The sequence below is a fragment of the Manacus candei genome, unplaced genomic scaffold (assembly GCF_025592945.1).
Source record: "Manacus candei isolate 608988 ecotype Guabito, Panama unplaced genomic scaffold, ASM2559294v1 h1tg000033l, whole genome shotgun sequence".
Lineage (NCBI taxonomy): Eukaryota > Metazoa > Chordata > Aves > Passeriformes > Pipridae > Manacus > Manacus candei.
The window spans coordinates 7515727-7538376 of NW_026138081.1; the positions used below are offsets into that span (position 1 = coordinate 7515727).

Consider the following 22650-nt stretch of genomic DNA (forward strand, 5'->3'; position numbering starts at 1 on the left):
ACCATTTAAAGGAAAATGTATCATTGCTCTACTTAATTGATAACTGAAAGCCTCTCCATTGGGTTAAGGACTTGGGTAGCAACTGCAGGGTATGAGCAGGGGTTTGGCAGTACAGATAAGGAAACTGGTGGATAAGACATTGTTTGTGAGCAAAAAGTAGAACACATTCAATTTCTCAGTGATTACACTCAAACATCACCTCAATTTTGTTGTTAAAATATAGTGGAAGCATGAAAAGACCTGCGTTCAATTCTGTGCACTTTTCAATGTGCAGTCCTTTACTGAATAAGCAACTTTTTGTTGCTTATGCAGGGGTGTAGGAATTAAGAGGTATTTAAGTCTGATGTGATGAATGAGGGCTACCTGCAGCTCTGCACAGCTAAGCCGCAAGAGAGAATTTGGGGCTCTAGAAGTTTCCCTAATATAAGAAATCACTAGTGCATAGACATTGTCATCATCATTTGCTTGGTGACTACTCATCTTATTAAACATAATTCATTAGTGATCTCTACCACAGTAAGTCTCCTGTTCTGTTTATGTTGGCCACTCTACACAGAGCACATGCACAGAAGTAGGAATTCTAGCTCAATGGTTAATCTATGGATAAAAAGGAAGCATTTTAGTCATTATGTTAGTTAATTTTTCTTAATAACACTTTTAACTTTCACATACAAAGCCTTTTTTCTCAACTTTTCATTTCCAGATGTGTCCTCTTTAGTATGTTTTAGCAAGCAGAATATTTGGCAGATAAGTTTCCCTGCAAAAGACCTGCAAGTTCTAAGATGCTAATTAATCTCTGCTCACAAACATGCCTCTGTCAGGAGCTGAGCCACAGAAGGCACAGAAAAGGTGAAGAACTTTGGTGGGTTGCCAAGTGAAGAATTGTATTTGGCTGGCAAAAACTACCTGCCTGGCTATGCTTTGTGCGAACACAGCGAAAACAGAAGAAATAAAGGGAAGCAGAGAACAAGTCTGAAGAGCCACAAAATAAATGTATTTGGGGGGAACTCTCCTGTTCTCTGTGCATATGCTGCTGTATCCCATCAAAACAATTTTCTTTCTTCATTGTGGCTGGCATAATTAAAAGATAGCTGACTGCATAAGTTGTAGTCTGAGACATTGCCAAAAATTCACCAAAGTTTTCTTCTTCCAGGAGCAAATAGCAGATTTTGCCAGGTAGGAATGATGCCTTTATATAGGTACCCTTGGCTTATCAAGAAACTTGGATCAAATCATTCACTAGAAGACAAACTAGGGAACACTATAACCACTCAATTTCAGTGATCAAAAACATCTCAAGGTTGAAAATGTTCCCAAATCAGTCTATAAACTCATTAAGGAGAAGCCCAACCTCTCCCAAAGCATCTTGCTGAATATGGCTGCCTGCATACAAAATAGCACCTCTGGGGGCCAGAAGCCACTGACACTAAAAAATACCTCTCAAAACATGCTGTGGCTTCACCTTCTGACATAGTTATTTTCCATTTAAAATCTGATCACTGTTGTAGCCTTTAGGACTTTTGCACACACCGTAGAACTTCCTAGAAACAACTCCTATCTGAACCAAAGCATGAGTCTCTTTTTTGATCCAGTTTTGGAATAAACATGGCAGAGTTGCACTACAGATGCGAGCAGAGCAAAACTGTAGGGAGGCAGGATGGGATCAGCCCAGAAGAGAAGAGGCTCAATGCCACAGGGGAGTAGTTGGTGCTCTCTCTCCCAGCAGTGACCTGCAGAGCTAATTAAACAGTGCTGCTGGAGCACTGTGAAGGAGGCCCTTCGGTCCTGGTAATCAGAGCTTAGTAACTGTGCTCAGGGGAAAGGCAATTGTAAGAGAAAACTAGTAATAAGCTGTAAGAAAAGTTCCACCATAAAATAAAGCAGCACTAGGACAAAAACATTGAGAGGATAAAAGTATGCAGTAATGGAAGGGCACTGAGGGAGGGGAGGAGGCAGGTACCCACTTTCTTGGATTTGCTGGTTGATTAGTGCTTGGTCATTTTCTAGTTCCTGCTCTGCTTTGATCTGTCCTCTCAGAATCTGTTGTTTTAAATCCTCAACATACAGCTGCTGTCGTTGAATCTGTGTTCTGTGGAAAGCTTCCTGGTCTCTCAGTTTCTGCTTGTACTCTTCACGCACAGCATTTATTTCTCTGCTGTTATAAATGTTGACAGTGAATTAAAACCAGAAACAAATATTATTTGTAGTAAAACAAATCATCTTACTAAAGAAAGACAGACAACATTGAAGATATTGTTTTGTCTAATAAGGATGTATTATGACAAAAACTCGTTATGGTAAAGTAGCTGTGTATGTGCATGTCACAGCAGGCTGCAATCCTGTAAGTGTCATAAATACCAGCAAACATGAAAGCTCTAGTGGTGAAGCAGGTAATTCCACTGCCAGAAAGATAAAAGCAAAAAGAATTTAAAAAATATTGTCACTTTTCATTTTGCTGTAAGTCTTACAAAAATGAAATTGGGGAGGAGTTACAAAATTTAATAACCACTATATAAGATATTTGTTGTCCAACTACTTCAAAGCACTTTACTGAAATGAGAAACATTCTGCCCTGTTTTCAGACCAAGAAAGCTCCAACCTAGAAATATTTACAGGTGTTGTTGAGATTACACCGACAGTGTCTGGCAGTACCAAGGAAAGACCTTGATCACCAAACTCTCTGTTAGATGCAACGACTATATTGGGTTATTGCTTCTATATTTGGAGCAGAATTGTGATCAGAAAAGTGACTAACCTGTGAAAAATTGCTTTACAATCTCCTCCAAGATGTTTGTCTCCTTACCGTGTGCCAAAATTTTATACACGTACACAGAGTAACGACCAAAGTAGTATCTATTCTTAGCATAATCCATGCTAAGAATATTAGAATCCATGCTAAAATATTAGCATAATATTTTAATATTTAAAATAACTCTCTGAAAAGATATATTTTACCTCTCCACATGCTATCATCAAGAAATTCCTAACATTAGTTTGATTATATATAAAGGTGATATATGATCTTTGCCTGTTGTTTTGTTTCTAAACACCACATTATTATATATAACCTCAGAAAATTAAACCTTTGGCTCTTGAAAAATGTTCTGAATATATTTTACTAATAAAGTAAACAATGCATTTATTATACTTCTAAAGGGAGCAAAGGTAGCAAAACTAAAGAGTCCCTGAAGGTCAAAAAAACCCCAAAATAAAATTTCAAAGGGAACCTTTGGAAACATCATGTAGTTTGCAAAATCATTACCAATACAAGGTCACCTGTGTGAAAAGAGTATTTGACCTTTGCTACATAGGAATAATTTAAAATCTCTATTTAGAGCTGTGAGCATGTGTTCAAAGCAACCATTTCTACAGCAAAAACTTGATTCTGTCTGCTAATTTAGTTGACAAAACAGATACAGAAACAATTAAGCAGCCAAAGTCTACAAATCTCCTGGAGTACCTTTACATGGAACATACATTTCACTTTCTTAAGAAGCAGGGGGAAAGCCTCAGTACAAAAATCCTTTAAAATTCTCAACAATTTACAGTACTACTGTGACTCTTACTCGCATGAGAAAAACAGAATTCAGTTTTGTTGTAATGTTTATGTAAATGTAATGCTGGTGAGAGTAACCGAAAGAGAACATCATCTGTTCAATTGTCTGGCACAGTGAAAACAGAGTACAAACTTTGCTACTGCAATTTGCTAAATGGTTTGTGCCTATTTGTGACTCATATGAACAAATTATAAGAAAAGGCAGGTCCAAGATCTGTTTGTCCTTGGCTTGACTACCAAGATGCCAGCACCCTGTGATTTGTAATTTTTTTTCCTCTTAGATAAACTTTAATTGATCTCCAGGAAATAGAAATGGGATGCCTCATTTCTCATTCAGCTCAAGTAGGTTTGAACTGACACTTCACTGCAACACTGAAATGCTCGTATGGTGATTACAAATCTCCAGCTGTTCAGGTATTTGTAATGCCACCAACCACTGGGGGCAAACTCAGAGGTTAAAGCTAGACTGGTTAGCTGAAGCAGAACCACTTTGCAAACACAGTATTAAATTTAAAAGTTCTCATTTAGGAAAAGTTCCCATGATTTCAATGGTAACTCTGAGGGAGGCTTTCCCTCAATGCAGCCTTGAGGTGTTCCAAGGGAAGTGTAATGGAGCAGCCATATACTCTGGATGTTAAAGTACTGATCTGAGACAAAAGATCTTTGATTTTGGAGCAGTTACGTCACCTTTGTGCTTTCACTTACTTGGGCTGCAAGGTCTTCCAGGGCGAGGACTGCCTCTGGATGCCTATGCACTAAACCTAGCAGAGTGTCTGTGCATACTCTGATAATGGGATAGTCTTTAATCTGTTCTACTAACAGACATAACTGACTAACAGGCTCTGATTCCTGGGATAGTATAAAAGTTGAAAAATATGAGTCTATTACTGGTCTCACATGACCTTGGGCAAGTCACTTCGTGTGAGACACATGTGAAAGATGCAAAGTACATTCATACAAGAGAAGTGATGAGGAACCATTAGCATTATCAAACATCAGGAAGTCAAGTATCAGAAGAACTGATTTCTATTAATTTATCATTATTAGGACCATTCTGTATGAGATTAGGGAAATGAGTAAATCATTGCCAGCAGGGTGAAAAGCGAAACATGATAGTAAAACAGTAGAGAAAGAATTCTTGTTCTGCAACTGTTTACTAAAACTAGATAAAGTAAAATTCCTCTTATAAAATGTCTCTCATTCTTCCTAACCACTTTTAGCTCTCAGCAAATCTTTCCATAAAATTGACTTATCAGAGTTCAAACCATTTACAAATTGAAACCCAAACCATTTAAGTATATGAATCAACTCAGTGTTGCATTTAAATCCAAAGACCTAACAATGCTTGCAGAGGTGGTTAGGTAGCATCTGTTTACAGCTGGGAGAGGGTCACAAGCTTTTCCCATACTTTTCAACATTGCTGAAACCACAGTCCACCCCCACATTCTAAAGTATCAGAGATAAGCAATGCAGACAATGCACGTGGAAGCGTGCTGTTTGCTGTTCTCGGCAGCACTAGCATATTCCCTCATGTGTGTGGTAATGGCTTTTTGCTGAACTAATATGAAACTGTGAGATCCTTTCCAACAGGCATGTATGCTTGCACACAGAGCAGAACATGATGCAGGCCAAACTGATGTTACTAATCATAGTTCCATACTAGGACTACACCCCAGAAAGGCAGAGTACAGAGGCATATCCATACTTCACTTTAAACCTTGGAAAAACAAACACAGCACAGCAACCACTGCAGTATTATTTCTGCTTTTGTTCAGGTGATGTAGCTAGTTGGTACAATTCTCCCTCTGTAAGGTTAGTTTCTGGAATAAAATACTGTTGCTGAATGTATATATACAAATTGCAGGTTTTGGTGTTCTTTCAGTGTCTCTTTCCTTCATCTCCTAATTTTCAACAGTACGAAAAAAACTCCAGGCAGGGCAGTAAGGACAGATGTGAATACACAGATTGCACATTAAATACTCTTTTTTTGAAGCTGCTTCTTAAAGACAGTTTTCTCAAGTGGAAAAAAAAGAGAACAAAAATTCACGCAGAGTCACTTACATAATACATTTTTGCCAGAAAATGTTTTCCCTCTGGCTGTGAGACTACTGACTGTGAGAGCAAAATGACTGTCTGGTTTGGGATACAGATCCATCTCTCACAGAAACTGCTGAAACCAAGAGCATAATGTCAGAATGCTCCTTTTCTACCTTTGAACGTGCTATGTCATGTCAGCACACTTGCTGGGTTTGGAAATAACATGACAGACTAAACTAAGAAATGAGATGACAATGGCTCAGAAAGAAAATAATAGCTTCACACAGACTTCATAACTAAATCACCTAATATACAATCCAAAGAACAATCAGTTTTTATAATATATGTTTGAATGATTAAACTAAAACCAAATATCAATACAGTTAACATAAGAATTTAGCCCAATTTTATAATAGATGAGATTACTTGTTTCTTTAATGTTAAATCAGATATACTGTTAAATTTAGACTTGAACTACTGGAATACTATGAGATACAGGAATCAAGCACAGACTGCTATTGCTCATATTCCTGCTTTTCCTCATAAGCAATCTACACTCAATATAGTTCTAGCAGGAATTAATATAACCTCAGGACAAACATAAGAGAAACAGCTTCATTTCTGTAGGTATCAAGACATACATAAAATCTTGGTTTCACAGGACCAGCATACTCTGGCATACAGCATATAAAGAAAAGCAGCCCTGCAGAGAATTTCATAAAAGCATGCAGATTTCTAGGTGTACCAAATGCAGCAAGAAGTGTCAACAGTTACCCCTTCTCCATGTAAACCTTTGAAAATAGCAAGTAAAATTACAACAAAAAGACACCAACCTTAAACTAAAGATAATCATAAATTACTGAGAAAATTTTCATATTATACCGATTCTGCCGGCGTATTTTTCCATCTCATTTTTCTCTCCACAAAGTTTGCACGTTGCATGCTAAATGAACCATCTGTAAATCCACATTTTTTTCCAGCCGGTTTTGTTGTCAGCTCTCTGGGATGCTATTGTGCAATTCTCCTCCCCTCTTCCCCAAACACTTCTGCTGATGCAGAGGCTGGCGGCTGCTACAGCATAATGCAGTTTCCAGTAACTATGGCAGCAATAGCTCTGTGGTGAGGCTGAATACCTGCTGCAACAAAATCTTAAGGCTCAAATAGAGAAACTCCAGTGAAAATAATCACTGTTGGTAAAAGCTGAAATGTGCCAGTTTTTCAAAAGAAAACATCAGTCAAGTTAGCATCCCCATCTTTCTGGCAGCCTGGTGTTCAAATCCCATTTTTCTTTTACAAATGCTTTTTTCCAAGAGAAGGAGAATCAAAAATAAAGCAGAAAAAAAGATGCTGGCAAGGCATTTTGCACCCTTGCGAATCCCACACTGAGAGCAATCACAAGTCAGAGTTAAAAGCCTATCTACTAATATACATCCACACAACTCCCCACACCCCCTCCTGCCCTATCCTCCTGCTCCACACGTGTCCAATCCGGGGCACTTCCCACAGGGCCTCAGAGCATCACACAGCAGCAGGCACTACGCAGCTGCACAGGATCATACATCTGCTTCTGCCTAGCACAGAGGCCCAAACATCTCCCTTCTCCTCCCTAAAGCAAAGGGAAGAGGAATGAAGAAGATATGAATATCTTGTATTCTGAAGGAATGCCACTCACAGAATTCAAAGCAGAAGTTGGGTATTGGTGGGCAGGAGGTGGGAATCAGAAATCAGTCAGAAAGGCCAGCAGAGTTAGAGACCTTCAGAAATAAGGGATCTTTGGAAATGTACATGTAGATTAATTCCCTCCACAGAAATTACCATCATGTGAAGTATTATTTGGATTTCTGATTAACTGGCTTGCTTACATAAAAAGCACACCTATGCTTCTTTTATGTGTGTTTTTTTTAGCCTTTCCATGCAAAACCTCTTTTTCTTTGCCTAAAGCCCCAAAATAACAGTAAGGCAATGACTTATTTAAGGCATCCCTTTAAATACATCTCCAAAATTGGACCTCTTTCTGGCAAAGAGTCACAGGTACAAGACACAGTCACACACTCCAGTAAAGGTTACTCCTTTCTTGCTCAATTCCAGTTCAGCTAACACAGGCTTTCCCATCACAATTTCAGTTATATATAGAATTAGTTCCCCTGCTAACCCACTATACGTGATTCTGCTGCAAGTTGTAGCTTCTGTAATTAACACAGTGCACTTCTCTGTGAATGGAATATTTGAGGGATCTTTTAAGAGATGCAAAAGATTTCTTAATTTTTTTTTATTTATTTTTTGTAGAACACTTTAAAATTCTCAGATGAAAACTGTTAGTTAGAACTCAGAGTATTTTAAAAATATTAACTGAACATTTTAACTATACCACATTAGAATAATAACTGTGTTGTGTTATTCTGTATCAATTTTTTTCTCCCCAGTTTAACAATGTTGGTATTTTCAAGGAAAGGGAGTTTAAACATGTTCCAAGCAGATAAAATTAAGTCAGTGTGCTGCCATACCACTTGACTCTAATGGAGCAACTCCACTGTTGGGTTTTTTTGTTTTTGTTTTTTTTTTTCAAACCAGCAAGACAATAAAATCGGAGTTTATATTTATATGCCATATAGTGTTAAGGCAATGACAGGAGCAAGACTTTATTATTGACTTATTTGTGGTGACATTATAATCTGATGACTGATGCCATTCACAAGCCTTCTGTGTGTTTGGTGGCTGACAGCAAATACCAGAAATTTCAAGTGTTGTGGCTCCTCGGAGTAGGGTGTATGAGGAAGCAACCAAGAGTAAAATGAAACCCTTTTCAAGGAAATTTTCATGTCTAAAGTTTTAATATTTGTGTGCAATGGTAGAAATTTTTTTCTCTCCCATTTCTCATAATATTCCAATGTACAATTAAAGGTTGAACTGGTAATTCAATTCATGAAAAGCAGATGAGAAAAATATTGTCATACTGACAGCATGGGAGATAAGACTCATATCATTAAGTAACCATTACTGTAATATATATGTTGATATGTTCTGAAATAAAAATCTAGAAGGAAGCAATGTGCAGCTGCTGTGCTTTTGTGCATGAATGAACCATATTCGATGCTCGGAATTATTTTTTTTTTACTCTTCCCTTAAGCCATTTTATTCTCAGCAGAAGAGAACCCAATTTGTCCAAGGAATTTTCAATATAGTAATGAGTATTCACAGTACCTACTATTGACATAAAATTTAATATATTTAGGGGTCTAATATGCTGCAAATTAGTAGCAAGTTGAGAGTAAACCTCACTGTAGTCATGCTTTTAAATGCAGGTTACACATGCAACAAAGACAGAAACCATTTGCACAAAATCTAGAATTAAGAAAGAACATGGTTGCAGAGACTTGTCTATAACACAGCTGCACATACAGATTCTTGTTTCAATATGATGAAATAACTTGAATTAAAGCTTGAAGTTTAGTGTGTTGCAATATGATAAAATATTTTGAATTAAAGTTTGAAGTCTAGTTTCCAACTCTTCTGGAGGAAATCAGTGTAGTGCAGGAGAATGATGAAACTAATGGGTTCAAAAATTTCAGCATGATTTAGACACATTAATATTCTTACCTTAGTTCAGGAGAACATTTGTTTTCTTTACAGTTTCTACATTTTTGACTGTAAAAATAAAAACAGGAAATCATAAATATTTTCCAAAAAAGTCCAAAAAATTTCACTGAAGCCTACTATACACAAAGATGTTATTGTTATTTTCAATAGAGGAAGACACCAAGATGCAGGTTACTAGCAGCTGGGAGAACACCAAGAACTATTAAGTGAGAGGAGAGACAGAGAAAAAGAGAAAGACACTCACACACACACAGAGCTTTCCCTGTTCTTACATTTTCCTTTAAGTATCTCTTTCTGACAGAGACAAGACCCTGCATTAGGGTGAGCTTTTTACTGCTGAGCAAATAAGCACTCTCGTAGTCCCCTTAGTCCTGTATTACAGTTTGCAAAATACCTCAGACAAACCTGTGACTGGTTTTGGCTGACATAAAGTCTCTTCATAGTGGCTAGTAGGGGGCTGCGTTTTGGATTTGTGCTGAATGCAGGGTTGATAATATAGAGGTGGTGTTGTTATTGCTGAGCAGGACTTTCACAAAGCCAAGGTCTTTTCTGCTTTTTGTACTGCCACTTGGGCAAGGAAGTTGGGGATGCAAGGGAGGTTGGGAAGAGACACAACTGGGGCAGGTGACCTAAACTGACCAAAGGGATATTCTATACCATATGACATAATGCTCAGTATATAAAGTTGAGGGAAGAAGGAGAGGATGTTCAGAGTGACAGTGTTTGTCTTCCCAAGTGTGGTGGATCTGGCTGAGCTGGAATTTATTTTCCCATAGTAGCCCTCACAGTGCTGTGGTCTGCATTGCTAGCTAGAGGAGTGTTGATAACACACCCATGTTTTGGCTACTGCTGAGCACAGCACTGTAACATTCCTTCTTCAGTCAAGGGTGAGATCCTGGGAGGGGACACAAGTAGGCCAGCTGACCCACACTGACCAAGGGGATATTCCATAGCATATGACTTCAACCCAGATATAAAAGTTGAGGCAAGGAGCAGGACCAGAGGCACTCACTGTCTCTGATGGCTGCCTGCTGACAACCGTCACATGTGCTGGAGCCCTGCTCCTCAGAGAAGTGCCTGACCATCGCTGCTTAGGGAAGTAGAGATTAACTGCTGGCTCCTGCTTTGTGCTTGTGCAAGCTGCTTTTGCTTTCTTTTTTTGTTGCATCAATATAAACTGCCTTATCGCAATCCACTATTTGTGTTGTTTTCTTTTTCCACCTTACTCTCTCCCCTGTCCTGCTGGGAAGGGGAGGGATAAAGTGGCTCAGTGGGCACCTGGCGTTCAGCCAAGGTGAACCCACTGCACAAGTAACCATCACATGTGATGGGGTCCTGCTCTCCTGGAGATGGCTGAACACCTGCCTGCCCATGGGAAGCAGTGGATTAATTCCTTGTTTTGCTTTGCTTGCATGTGTGGCTTTTGCTTTCCCTATTAAACTGTCTTTATCTCAACCCATGAGTTTTCTGGCTCTTACCCTTCCAATTCTCTCCCTGATCCCACTGGTGGGGGGTGACAAGTAGCTATGTGGGGTTTGGCTGCTGTCTGGGGTTAAACCATGACAACACTTTTTAGTACTTGACATTGACTTTTCTTCATGGAAGTGGGACATTCAAGAGACCACATGTATCGTTTTATTCTTATAATATAGATCTTACGCTAAATGTCTCAATCACGATGCCCTCCCATGAGCAAAACTACTTGTCTGTACAGAAACACAGACTCACTTGGTACTGTAAAGGAAGACTCAGTAGATCAAATCAGTTTACCAATGCCAAATAACTATTCAAGAGGAAAAAAAAGACCACTGTATTATGTAAGGTGAGAAACTACTATTATTAGACATAGTTGATAGCTTATTCCTGTAAGAAATGGACATTCATAAAAATCAAGCAAATGCAATGGCATAATGTTTTTCATTTTCAATGAAGTAACCATTTGAAACACTCTAGTTAAGCATGAGGGTAATGTTAAACAATGTAATATGCTTGTAATATCCTGTCCAAGTGATTAAAAAAATTGATCAACACAAACAAATCTGCTATCTCAACATGGTCTGGAAAAAAATCAATCAGAAATGTTCTGCAATTTTGTCAGGTTAAAAAGGGGGAAAACAAGTGCAAATTTGTGATAAACTGTTCACAATGTTTCTGGATTTCTGCAGGTTTTTCTAGGATCATCAAAAAACTTCTGTGACAAAAGCTCCACGTCTGATGTTTACACCCATGTAAAGAGCACCTTAGTATCTACTTTTGAAGGTTATTAGACAAATTCTTGTTTTTAAAATTCCTTGTAATTTTTCCAAAGAAAATAATAGCAATGATGTGTAAAATGTTCATCAGTAAAGAAGCAAAATGAAATAACGTTTTTTATAGATAGGTATCACTGCAGCAAATGAAAAGCAAATGCAGAGATTAGATACATTAAAGAGAACACATAAAAACATACCATCCAAGGTGGAAAGAAGCCATTTGACTAGAACTATGAAGAGATGTTCTAAATAGAGATAACATTTTATGCTTATAAAAATGAGATACTTTGTCTAGAAAAAGATAAAAGACTCCCAGTATGTTACCACACCAAAACCACTCTAGCAAGAAGAAGAACTATCAACAGATATGAATGAAAAGATGGCTGTTTCTTGCCTTTAACAGGTCAATTGAATGTGCCAGGCTGAGAGGAATTAAAAAAGAGAAAGAATCCAATTACATTTAATTCTGTGATATTCTATTTTGAACTAAACCAGAATATATTTCAATTAATTTTCATGATACATATTAATCAGTCTTTATCATACCAATGCTTTCCATTTCAGAAAGGCTCTGTCATAAAAGCATACACTAAACACTGAGTATGAGCAGCCCTTCAACATTTTGAAAGCAGTATATGCCTTATTTACTCTTCAGTTTAAAAAAAAAAAAAAAAGAGGGAATGACATTGGCTTTCTGAGATGAAGGGCTCAATGAGGACTTGAACTTAAGGGAATTTATGAACAAACAAACCTGATGTCCACAACAAATCAGCAGGGAAAGTGAATTGGTAAAAATTAACTTGGTTAAATCATATCCTGAAAAGTCCATTCTGTGCACTGAAGTAAGAATATTGTAAAAATTGTAGATTAGCTGTAAATCAAAACAGTTGTAATGGAGATGTGTAAGTGAACTGAATTAAGGCTGTCTGACACTCTCATCTGAGGCATTTTCTTAATTGTGCATCCCTAAATGATTTTTCAGGTTTGTTGCTTGGGGATCTTAATGCTCTATTTTAGTCAGTTGGCCAGTGGACTTTCTTGGACATTTTTATTTGATAACTTAACAACGTGATGGGACTTATTCTATATATAGCTTTCTTTTTGCCTAACCAAGTCCTTGGTTTCAACATAATCCTGCAAGAGAAATTGTTTGTTCGACTGTTTTTGCTTAGTTTTAAACTTACTTGTATAGAGAAGAAAGGACATAATGTGGAGAATTGGTGCAATTTCCATCTAAGTTGAGCCAGTCCAAAGCTCCACAACTCCGAGTGGGTGGGGTTTCATTAATCTACAGAACACATGAGACAGGAAGAAAAATAAATCACAGCAACCCAGGAACTTTCAAGTTATCATTAATACCACTGTTGTTAACTACAATGTGCAATGCTGCATAATAGCTCCCATGTGAGTTTATAATCTCACACTTCTACTTAGTCTTTGATAATGAGCAAAATTGCTAAGTATTTGTTACTGAGTACATCTCTTTTTGCAGCTCTATTTTAATGTACTGCATGTTTCATTAATCAAGAAATTAAGAAGGAAAACAAAAAAATGTTAAGCCCCTTATCTCAACTACAGAAGTGAGTACAAAAAGACAGTTGAGTGGAAGGTATAAAATGTTACTACATGAAAATCCATTCTAAAAGGTGGATTCTTGCCAATACCAGTTGATAATATGGTTAACCCCTAAACCAGAAAATTTATATTCCTTAAATGTGGTTTCATAGTTACATCTGCTAGTAATTTTAAGAATTATCTCATTTTTTAAATATTATTGAACTAGCTAACCAAATAATATCTTACAGTAGTTAGTTCCTGAGCTTAACATACCAAGAAATATTTTATCTATTTCTGATGTATGTAAAAGTTAAGTGCTTCCAAAGTCAGTAATACTTAAGTACGTAATCCCATAAATCTTCATTTCTTCTAGTATACCTTGTTCAAGACAGTGAAATGACAGAGAAAGAAGATGATTCAGAAAATTATCAGATGTGGAAAGATTCTTAACTGGTCTTTTCGCTGCGGCATTCTGCCTTTTTGTTTCAATCCTACTGTAGTCATGACTAGAAACAGGAAACACTAAATTACTCAAGGGATCTGCATCATCTTTTGCTAAGCACATCTGAAAGAAGTGCTAGTGTCCTCCCACAAAAGGTTTTGTGTCATTACAGACCATTAGATGGAGGAAATGAAGCAAGTGGATATGATGACAAGAAGAAATATTATCTTTATCAGGCTGGCTTTTAAGAAGAAAAAACCCAGGAAAATAAATGACAAATTAGGCGAGAAAAATACAGTTTTAGAACTTACCGATCTTCTTTGTCTTAAGATAGCAGCTTCTGCTGGGTGATTGAATCTAAACTTATGAGACTTGCCAAGGACAACAAGGGCCCCTGCGAAAAAAAAATAAATTAGACATTTACAGAGAGAATTCATCAAACTACTACAGCATAGTTTGTTAAAAAAATGAATTCTGACCAACAGCTTTCTCATCATCACAGAACAGAGAACTCTTTTAAAATATGCCACTATGGAATGGCAGAATTATCATTCTGTAATAACCACATCCAAGCAAACTAATTTGGTAGATCTCTGCAAACCAAAGATAACCGTAAATTCCCTGTTCACGTTAAAGGACAGCATGACTTCATACCAAAAACTTAACCAACCCACTGCTGAAGACTTGTTTTTACACTATCTTCTTAAGAATCTAGATAACTGCAAGTTCACAGAAGCTGAATTGTTATTTTAAACAACCTAAAAATATGGCAGCCTGATCCATTTAACCTGAATTCATTCATCATTGCCTATGACTTAGTGGCTTGTAGCCTCTACCTAAATACACTGTGAAAAAGCTGAAGGTCATTTCAACCATGTTATATAATTGCCAAAAAACCCCTTCAGTGGTCAGCTGGCTTAGAGCCAGTATCCACTACTTTACACTATAGTGCCTCTGAATACAGGTGTTCCCTTTTCAGAAGGCTACAGACTACTATTGCCAAAAGGAGTCAGAATATTGTCACCAATGTCTTAATTTTATTTCTGTGGGGCCGTTAATTTATTTGTTCCAATCTGGAAGCTCTAGCCATGGATCAAACCTGGGCAGCAGTAGTTGACTGAGAGATAACTTTTTTAGATCTGCTCAAATTCCATAAATCCTTGTCTGTGAAATCCAGTGGTAAGTTAATTATAACATAGCATTCACAGAAAAAATCCAAATCTTACCTTGTGACAGACGACACGATCCAGTGACTTCACATCCATTCACAGAGCAGTGTGCGCCTGGAACTGGTCGCAGGGTCACGATCCCACAGTTGTTGTCTATCATACAATGATTCCTTTCAATCCACTGCCCCTGCAAAACTACAGTGTACAGATTTATCTCACCTGTTGAAGAGGTTATTTTCCTCAGGATAGAGTACCACACACTGTTTGACACTATGCACACTTCACAGAGAACTACATCATGAGCAGAACAAGGAGATTAAATTGCCATCTTTGACTGCTAGTCAGGTACTTGGTCACAGAAAAAACTTATTATTGAAACTCATTATTGAAAATAGTGAGATTGTTTCTTTATTTCTGGTTCTGGAAAACTATACATCACTTTCTAATTTGTGAGCTGATGTGCAAATTTTTCTATTGTGCTGAATTTTCTTAATGCCATTATGGAATTTATTGTTTATATTTTACTGATCTACTGGCAGAAAAAAAAACAAACTTAACCAAGCTTAGCAGAACCTAACGAAACCTGAGATTTTACAAGGTTTCCAATTTCAGTATAAAGTTTTAGTTCTCTATCATATTATCTAGCTCTTGAAATTGACTGCTAAAATTAAAAGTAGAAATTAAATTAAATAAAAGATATTTGGAATAATTTGGATTTTATACCTAAAATATTCTGTCCAAGTAGAGTTGAAAAGCATTTTCAATGTCTCATGATCACTTGTGCCACTAGTTTAGGATAGAATATACGAGGATTTGGATGTTAAATGAAGATATTTTTAAACTCTAGTGTAGTATTTCACAAGTGGGAAGAAAATTCTGAAGACATCTCAATCAGGTGAAGACCACTGACTTTTCAGACTCTTAAACAAAAAATAATCAACATATTTTAGCCAACTTTAATAATTAGTCTCTTCTACTTACCTTCTTCTACAAAGAAAGCTGACAAACAAACATTACCTAGCTATTACACATGACAAATGTAAACCTCTTGGTTTGACCTGACTGTATCATAAAATAATTTGTAATATCATTCTCTTACCAATGTCTTGATCTTGGTCTGAATCACTTCTTCCAATTTTGGTTGTTCCTTCCTAAAACAAGAAAAGAACTAATTTAAAAGTTGGTTGAGGAAAGTGGATTATATATACTAATTAAGAAAGCTTTGGAACAATATCTTAGCAAACACCTGAAATAAATTGCCTCTCAATGACTGCATTGTTTGAAGCAAACACTATGTAATTGGTAATACTTCAGTCTGCTGTCCCCCCTAGCGTTGTAATTACTTCTCATCATGCAGCTATGTCGGCTTCTATGACTCCAGTAGATGAAGTAACCCCTAATAGATGACTTTTGGACTGTGCTTGAGACAAATATTTTAAATATGAACATGCATAGTGATGCTTTGAACTTTTACAGTGAGATTTATTGTTTGTAGAAAAGCAAGTATGCTTTTAATAAATATCCATACAGAAAGAAAGAAGTTGCAAAATGTTTATTCGCTTAACTAGGCTTTTCAGATACAAAAGTCATAGAATTCCTAATTTGTAAGGGCACTTTGTCATAGTTTATGAATTCTTCAATCTAACTACTAAGGAAGAACTTTTTTCTGAAAATTAAATTACATCTATGAAAAGTCTTCTTAGTGCTTATGGTATATGGGCAAGTTCTCAAACTTGAAGATTCAATAACTTCAATGAAAGGAACAAAAGTCTACAGAATACAGTATTTCTATGGTACACTGCAAATACCAGTAATTTAAACAATACCATGAGGAAAAAAAAAACTACCAAAAGAAGCCAATCAATTTACCATCTGTCTATTACCTTCTGTTACCAGTTCTACACTTTTTCTTAGGAAATCAAAGCAAAATAATTTCCAAATTCTGAAGAGAGACTATACTTGGTTGTGGTAAAGTGATTAGTAAATGCAGTCTAAAATTACTTTAGTGGCAACTCTTTGGGTCATATTAAAATTAAGTATGGACAATAAACTATGTGATTTTTGTATTCATATTAGAATAAATTGAATATGCTCTCTTCTCCGAGCATATTGTAACCTAGATTTAAAGATGAAGCAAGAAGCAGTAATCAGAAACCTGAATGCTGGGAAAACAGAAGCTGTTTAAGATGACGCAGTTATGGGTAATTATGGATAAATCACAGTGGATTTCTGCACTGGAGGGAAAGGGAATGGTTATCATTCAGCTCCTTACAGTGCTCAGCTATCTGAACCAACTAACAGACTCCTCTGGCACAAGCCCTACTGAGACTTCCCTTGCTGGAAAGGCTGAAAGGTGGATTGTGCCCAGTGCCCCTGCTTTGGAGTAGTTATCAAGATGCATGTCAGTTTAATGTTCAGTGGACTCAACTGCAAAATGTCCACCTGGGTTGGCCACAACTTCCAGAAAACTTATGATCCGTATGGCCTTTGACTCACCTCACTCAATCAAGTGAGTTAGCAACGTGTATTTTACACAAAGAGAAGTAAACCAACTCCTAAAAGATCTCTTTATCAATTATCTGCTTCACTAAGCAAGAAAATAGTTATTGTAATTCCAAAAGAAACTTTTTCCAACTTGCTGAAATAACTCTCTGGTAATACAATTTAATTTAAAAAAGTGTATTACAGCAGTACTGGCTTATGAAATTCATAATAGTATCTCTGTTGGTTGGAGTGATTCTGGGTGAGTTTAAAACCAACCATAAATTGCAGGTGAGAGCAAGGGTACAGATACAATACAAGCAAACTAACCCAACTTGAGAAAACAAAACAAAAATAGCCATAAACCAGGCCCATGTTGATTTCATTTTTTTTAAATGCTATTACTGAGCTAATAATTTCAATATTTATACTCTTTTGTGATTGAATATTGAGTATTCTCCCTGAAAAAGTGAAAGACGTTTCAGATGAAATGACTGCACAACCTGACCTTAACATGTCATTGTACATCTTTACATTTGTTGAAGCGCTTTTATATTGTTACCCTCTTCTGGCTGTATCTCATGACTAAGGGTAGAATTACCACGGTATATATTGCAGAATCATAAAGACTGAGATTGCTTTCCTTCTTCACTTTTGGGAGTACTACAACTTTCAAAACAGTTTATGAAGTACATCTTTTACTAAAACAATGTAAAGAAAAAAGGTCAATTAATTTATAGGAAAACATACATCTTCTATTAATGAAAGCCAGAAAATTAAGCGTAGGCACAGCATTGATTAGTGCAATTAATATTATGGAATATCAAGAGACTAAAAGAGTAACACAATATTTATTCTACATGATCTGAAAACTGCTGCCATGACCTCTCTCTAGAAGTACAATGTAAAGTGCTATTGTATGTTTAAGCCCTGTTATGTAAGGAACTGCTAACGTTTTACCTTCTTGCTGTTCAGATGAAGGTAACAGACACCAGAGACTAAAAGATGTAAAGCACAAAGAAAAGAAAAGGCAGCATCTAGGAGCAAAGAAAGAAGGGACAAAGATGTTAGTGTGACAGAGACACGAATGACTTCAGAAGGTGACCCTTCAAACCAGGTTACTCTGTTAAAATGAATATATTTATATTACTTTAGTTGTTGTCAAAATTAGTATGGGAAAACATTTGCTGTTTCCAAAATGACATATAACATTAAAACATTTAAGTAGTAGCAATTGCTTCTAATAAACATTTAATGTTAATGTAGGGTTGAGTAGTTGAAGTTGCATGTTGATCAGCACTGGATATCGTTACTTGGTCCCTAATTATTACCTGGTACAATTTCTTTGTGCTGGAATGAGAAAAATTACTCAAGTTTCTCTTCCAACATGGTAAAAGAATAGTATGATTTCTGTTTCAAATATTTGTTGTAATTTTTAAGAGGAATAAAAAAAATCCTCTGTCCTAAACTATATAAATCACCACAAAATCTAGTTTGGATAAAGATTTTTTATTAGTAGACAGATACATGATTTTCAAACATGTTTAACACGTTTTGGCAATGAGTGCACCTCTGTAGAGGTGTCCATCCATCATTCCTTTCACATTAAACGGCACAAATATTTCAGTAATTTCCATTCATTTAAACAACATAAAAAAGTTAAACTCCAGTTTAGTACTGACTTACTAAAATAAAAAAAATCCCCTAAAACTATTTGACCTAACCATGCACATCATATGCCACAATGTGCAGTAATATAGACACAATGTTATGAAAGTTTCTTGGTGAAAACCTTGCCTTAAATGAGCAGCTACAAAGCACAATAGTATCTATGAGGCCAGGATTTCTACCTGATCTTCAAAAATAGCTACTCAAGTAGGATCACAAGTAATTACCCTTCATGCTACACACCTGGAATCTACTTAGCAGACCTGGTAGGCCTAAAAGCAATATGTTGAACTCACTGGCAAAGTGAGCTTGTGTTTTTTAAAGCTTACTTTTATCTATACACATAAAGACTATTCCAGTCTTAAGTATACAAATATTTCATAAAATGTGGACCAGTATGTCTGGTATACTTTAAGCACCATCCTTTATGTTTACACATACATGCTTTGTGGACAAACTGCTAATGCCTAATTTGACTATTTTGCTTTGCTTGTGATACATTATCAAATTTTTTGCACATGCATTCATAAGAGGTCAACTTATATTCATATATGAATATAGGGTCAGCTCATAAATGAATTCTTTTCCTTCTCCATTTCCATGTATTTTCTGCTTTTTTCCCCCATTATATGTCTTGTGATCTGAGACCTTCACTTTTTGATAGCTGTTGTTGTAATGCCATCCTAACCACTCTCCATTTCCAAAGAAAACAAATGTTTTCACATTAAAGAGTAAAATAAGACAAGTGACAATATCTCACCCTGAGATGATACAGCACCACTCCTGTGCTGAGGATATCATCATCCATGGCCATTAGATGAGGTAGACTAGAATCTATTGTTACTCCAGCTTTTTCTTTGTTGATGTCCACACTGTATTCTTCCATGATGGCTTTCCTGTCTGTCCACTTACTTGTCCAGTCTTTGGTCAATTGCTCAATCTTAAAGAATAGGAGAGGAAACTGTTTCACTTACTAACAGAATAATTTTTCTCACTCATAAATTTCTTCAGAAAGATCAGCATTTTTTCCAGTTATTGGATGCAACATTCTTTCACCAGTTGCAATTAGAAATAAACCAGGTGTATTTCTAATTGCAGCATATTTCTGTGGCAACAAAAAAACTAGGAAAAAAACTGTACTACCACCAAGTGAAGCCAGTTTAATCTGCTGGAGTCTCATTCCCATAATGTCAGACAGAGGCATGATCATGCTAACAAGTTATTTTGCCTGGTTTTGAGCAAAACTTACACTTAAGGTCTCCCAAACCTTTCCTGGTCACCAGTGACCAAATCTTTTTAGTAATTTTAGTGAGTGCACAATAATTTCATTTGAATAAATTGGAGGAGTTTAATCTTAGAAGGGACAGACTCCGTATAATTAATTATTGTGGTGTATTGAGACAGCTTTCAAACAAGGAGTAGATTGTGCAGACTTAGTGATACACAATGCACTAAGTCCCATTAAGGACACAAGACTTTCATTATAAATTGGTAGAATGCACTTAACATGGATTAGGGTGTCAGTTTCCTGAATTTTCAGAGTAAAAAGGAAAGGATTAAGCCAATAACATTTTCACTGCAGTTTCAGAACTACAGCAGTGTTATTCTCCTGGCCTAGTGAAACAGTAGATAATTAAAGCATCAACTAATCATACACACCTTCATTTCATTCTGAAGGACCAGTTCAGTCAGATTTCCATCCCTGTCATCACTCCAAGATGGACTGGAATTTCTCTATATAAACAACAGCCACCAAGATCTACATGTTAGTTTCCTTATTCACAACTGGCAGGCATATTAGTTCACTCTCCAGCATTCCAAAGTGATGAACTCAGGAGAAGGAAAGACAAAATACATATGCTCCCTTCTAGCACCTAGCCTACATTTCTAGTTATTGCATGCAATTTTTTGGGTAAAGAACTGGTAAAAAAGCCATAACAGAGAGATACTTCTGTGCAAATAAATCGTGGAGTGTAGTTCCTGTCTCTCCCAACAAAACAATCTCGCCATGGCTTGGAAAACCAAGACACTATTATTATTCAAAAGGAGAAAAACACCAGGGGTGTAATCTGTATTGTGAGGGCTCACAGATGTTCACAAGTTCTTTTGGGGGACAGAGCGTTCAGGCAGAGTAGAAGCTCCAAGGTACTTTTGAGGTCACTAGTTCACCAGTCTGACAGGAAAATTACATCAATGATTAATATTTTGTACTGTTTTGGTATTTCCATATCCTTAAAAATAAAATACTTCTATTTCATGGTATTTGTGGACAGGAAAACCATTCAACTCCATGAAAAAAAAAGAAATCCTTTCGAATGCTGCTTATACTTCAGGTTCATCAATATAATGATAATGACAGAAAACAGAGAAATTACAGAAATGCAGTTAACCGTATAATAATTGCAAAATCACCCAGACAACAGTTTAATTTCCCTCCAGTTACAATAAACATGGAAACATACACAGCTCAGATTAAAGTAAGCAACTGTAGCTACCTAAAGTAACACAAAAGCTCCAGTGGGGCCGCATTGCTACATACCAGTTCAAAGCTCAGCAGCATAGTTTTCAACCTGTCGATTTCCTCTCTCAGTTCTCTGATCAGCTTCACATTTGCATCCTGAAACATTGAGACACGGACCATTCAAAAAATTTCTTAAAAAAATTCTAGCTAAAGAAGTCAATGCAGAGATATTCAAACAGCCAGGAGGAGAGGAGAACAGGCACTCTCACGGCAATACTCCTTGCTTCACTCGCCAGGCCCCTTGGATGTACTGCCTAGGGGCAGGTGGTTCCCAGCTTCAATAGGTTCTCTTTTCCCATAAACTTTGCTCCATCTCTCTTCTGAACACAGACCTACCACAGCATTTGTTCCCATCATGACTAGCTGGATACGTCACTACTTTTAAGGATCTACCTTCAAAATTGTTACAGTAAATCAGAAAAATGCTGTTATTTAATGCTGATATATAAAATCAGACTAATGGGGACTACGACAGGATGTCACCAAGCATGGTATTAAAAGCTCTTGCAGCTGATACACAAAGAATTTCCTGCCTGCTTGTGCGGAGGCATTTATCTCACTCTCAGAGTAAGCACCTCTGCACTGGCACTTTCTGGAAACCAGCTTTTTAGACAGTTCAGGGAAACTCTTCAGGAAAGAATCAATTTTTTCTGGGCTGCCAGTGACACTTCGGTTCACATCAATTTGTAAGACTGAAGAGCTGAAGAGAGTGATGGGAACCCGAGATGGGAGGCTTGTATGTGACAAGAGGCTTACCCAGGAGTGTTTCCTTGCCTTTAGCCTGTCACAAGAGTTGAGAACTGCTGCTGACAAAATTAAGCACACTATTTCTGCCACTAGTGATGTCAGAAGGCACTGGTAATACAGATGCAAATTAAACTTGGGAAACCTTGGATTAGAAGGGTTTAATTCTGCCCATATTTAACAGAGTATTGTTAGGAAAGCAAATAAGTGAAGTACATCTCTAAGATTCTATGCTTTTATCTACAGAAAAAATCTTGATACACTCAGGCCAAAGCACAAAAGAATACTACTAAAGCTGTAAAGTCAATGACAAAAAGATTAAGAAATGCTGGAATCAGGACATTTTTGAAACCTAAACTCAACAGATATGCCTTAGATGGATACACTCTGATTCAGTCCTTAAGTTACTTGATCTCATGTAAAGGCAGCCTCATGCAGAAGGCCAGGTGAAGCACACTCAGTTAGAGAGCAGCAATTCAAGAGTTTTATATTTCTAGCATATGTAATTGTAGATCTTGATTACTATGTGTTATTTGAATTTTGCTACGAAGACAGACAGAATTATGCATTTCCCCATGGATTACTTTTAATGCTGGTTCTTATCACTATAAGTGTCTAAAATCTCC

General features: G+C 36.8%; 1 protein-coding gene across 2 annotated transcripts in view; it reads right to left on the reverse strand.

Moving 5' to 3' along the window:
- STARD9 (StAR related lipid transfer domain containing 9) overlaps positions 1-22650 on the reverse strand; it is a 100680-nt gene that overhangs the window by 22083 nt on the left and 55947 nt on the right. Inside the window, exons 14-22 of one of the 2 annotated variants that reach the window (XM_051791960.1) lie at positions 21299-21376; positions 20419-20493; positions 19520-19699; positions 15710-15761; positions 14668-14805; positions 13753-13835; positions 12627-12730; positions 9191-9238; positions 1965-2155 (exon numbers count right to left, since the gene is read on the reverse strand). In XM_051791960.1, the coding sequence (XP_051647920.1) occupies positions 1965-2155; positions 9191-9238; positions 12627-12730; positions 13753-13835; positions 14668-14805; positions 15710-15761; positions 19520-19699; positions 20419-20493; positions 21299-21376 (949 nt within the window). Of the gene's footprint in view, positions 1-1964; positions 2156-6426; positions 7293-9190; positions 9239-12626; positions 12731-13752; positions 13836-14667; positions 14806-15709; positions 15762-19519; positions 19700-20418; positions 20494-21298; positions 21377-22650 lie in introns of those variants that run through there. The other variant, XM_051791961.1, reaches the window with a different exon arrangement.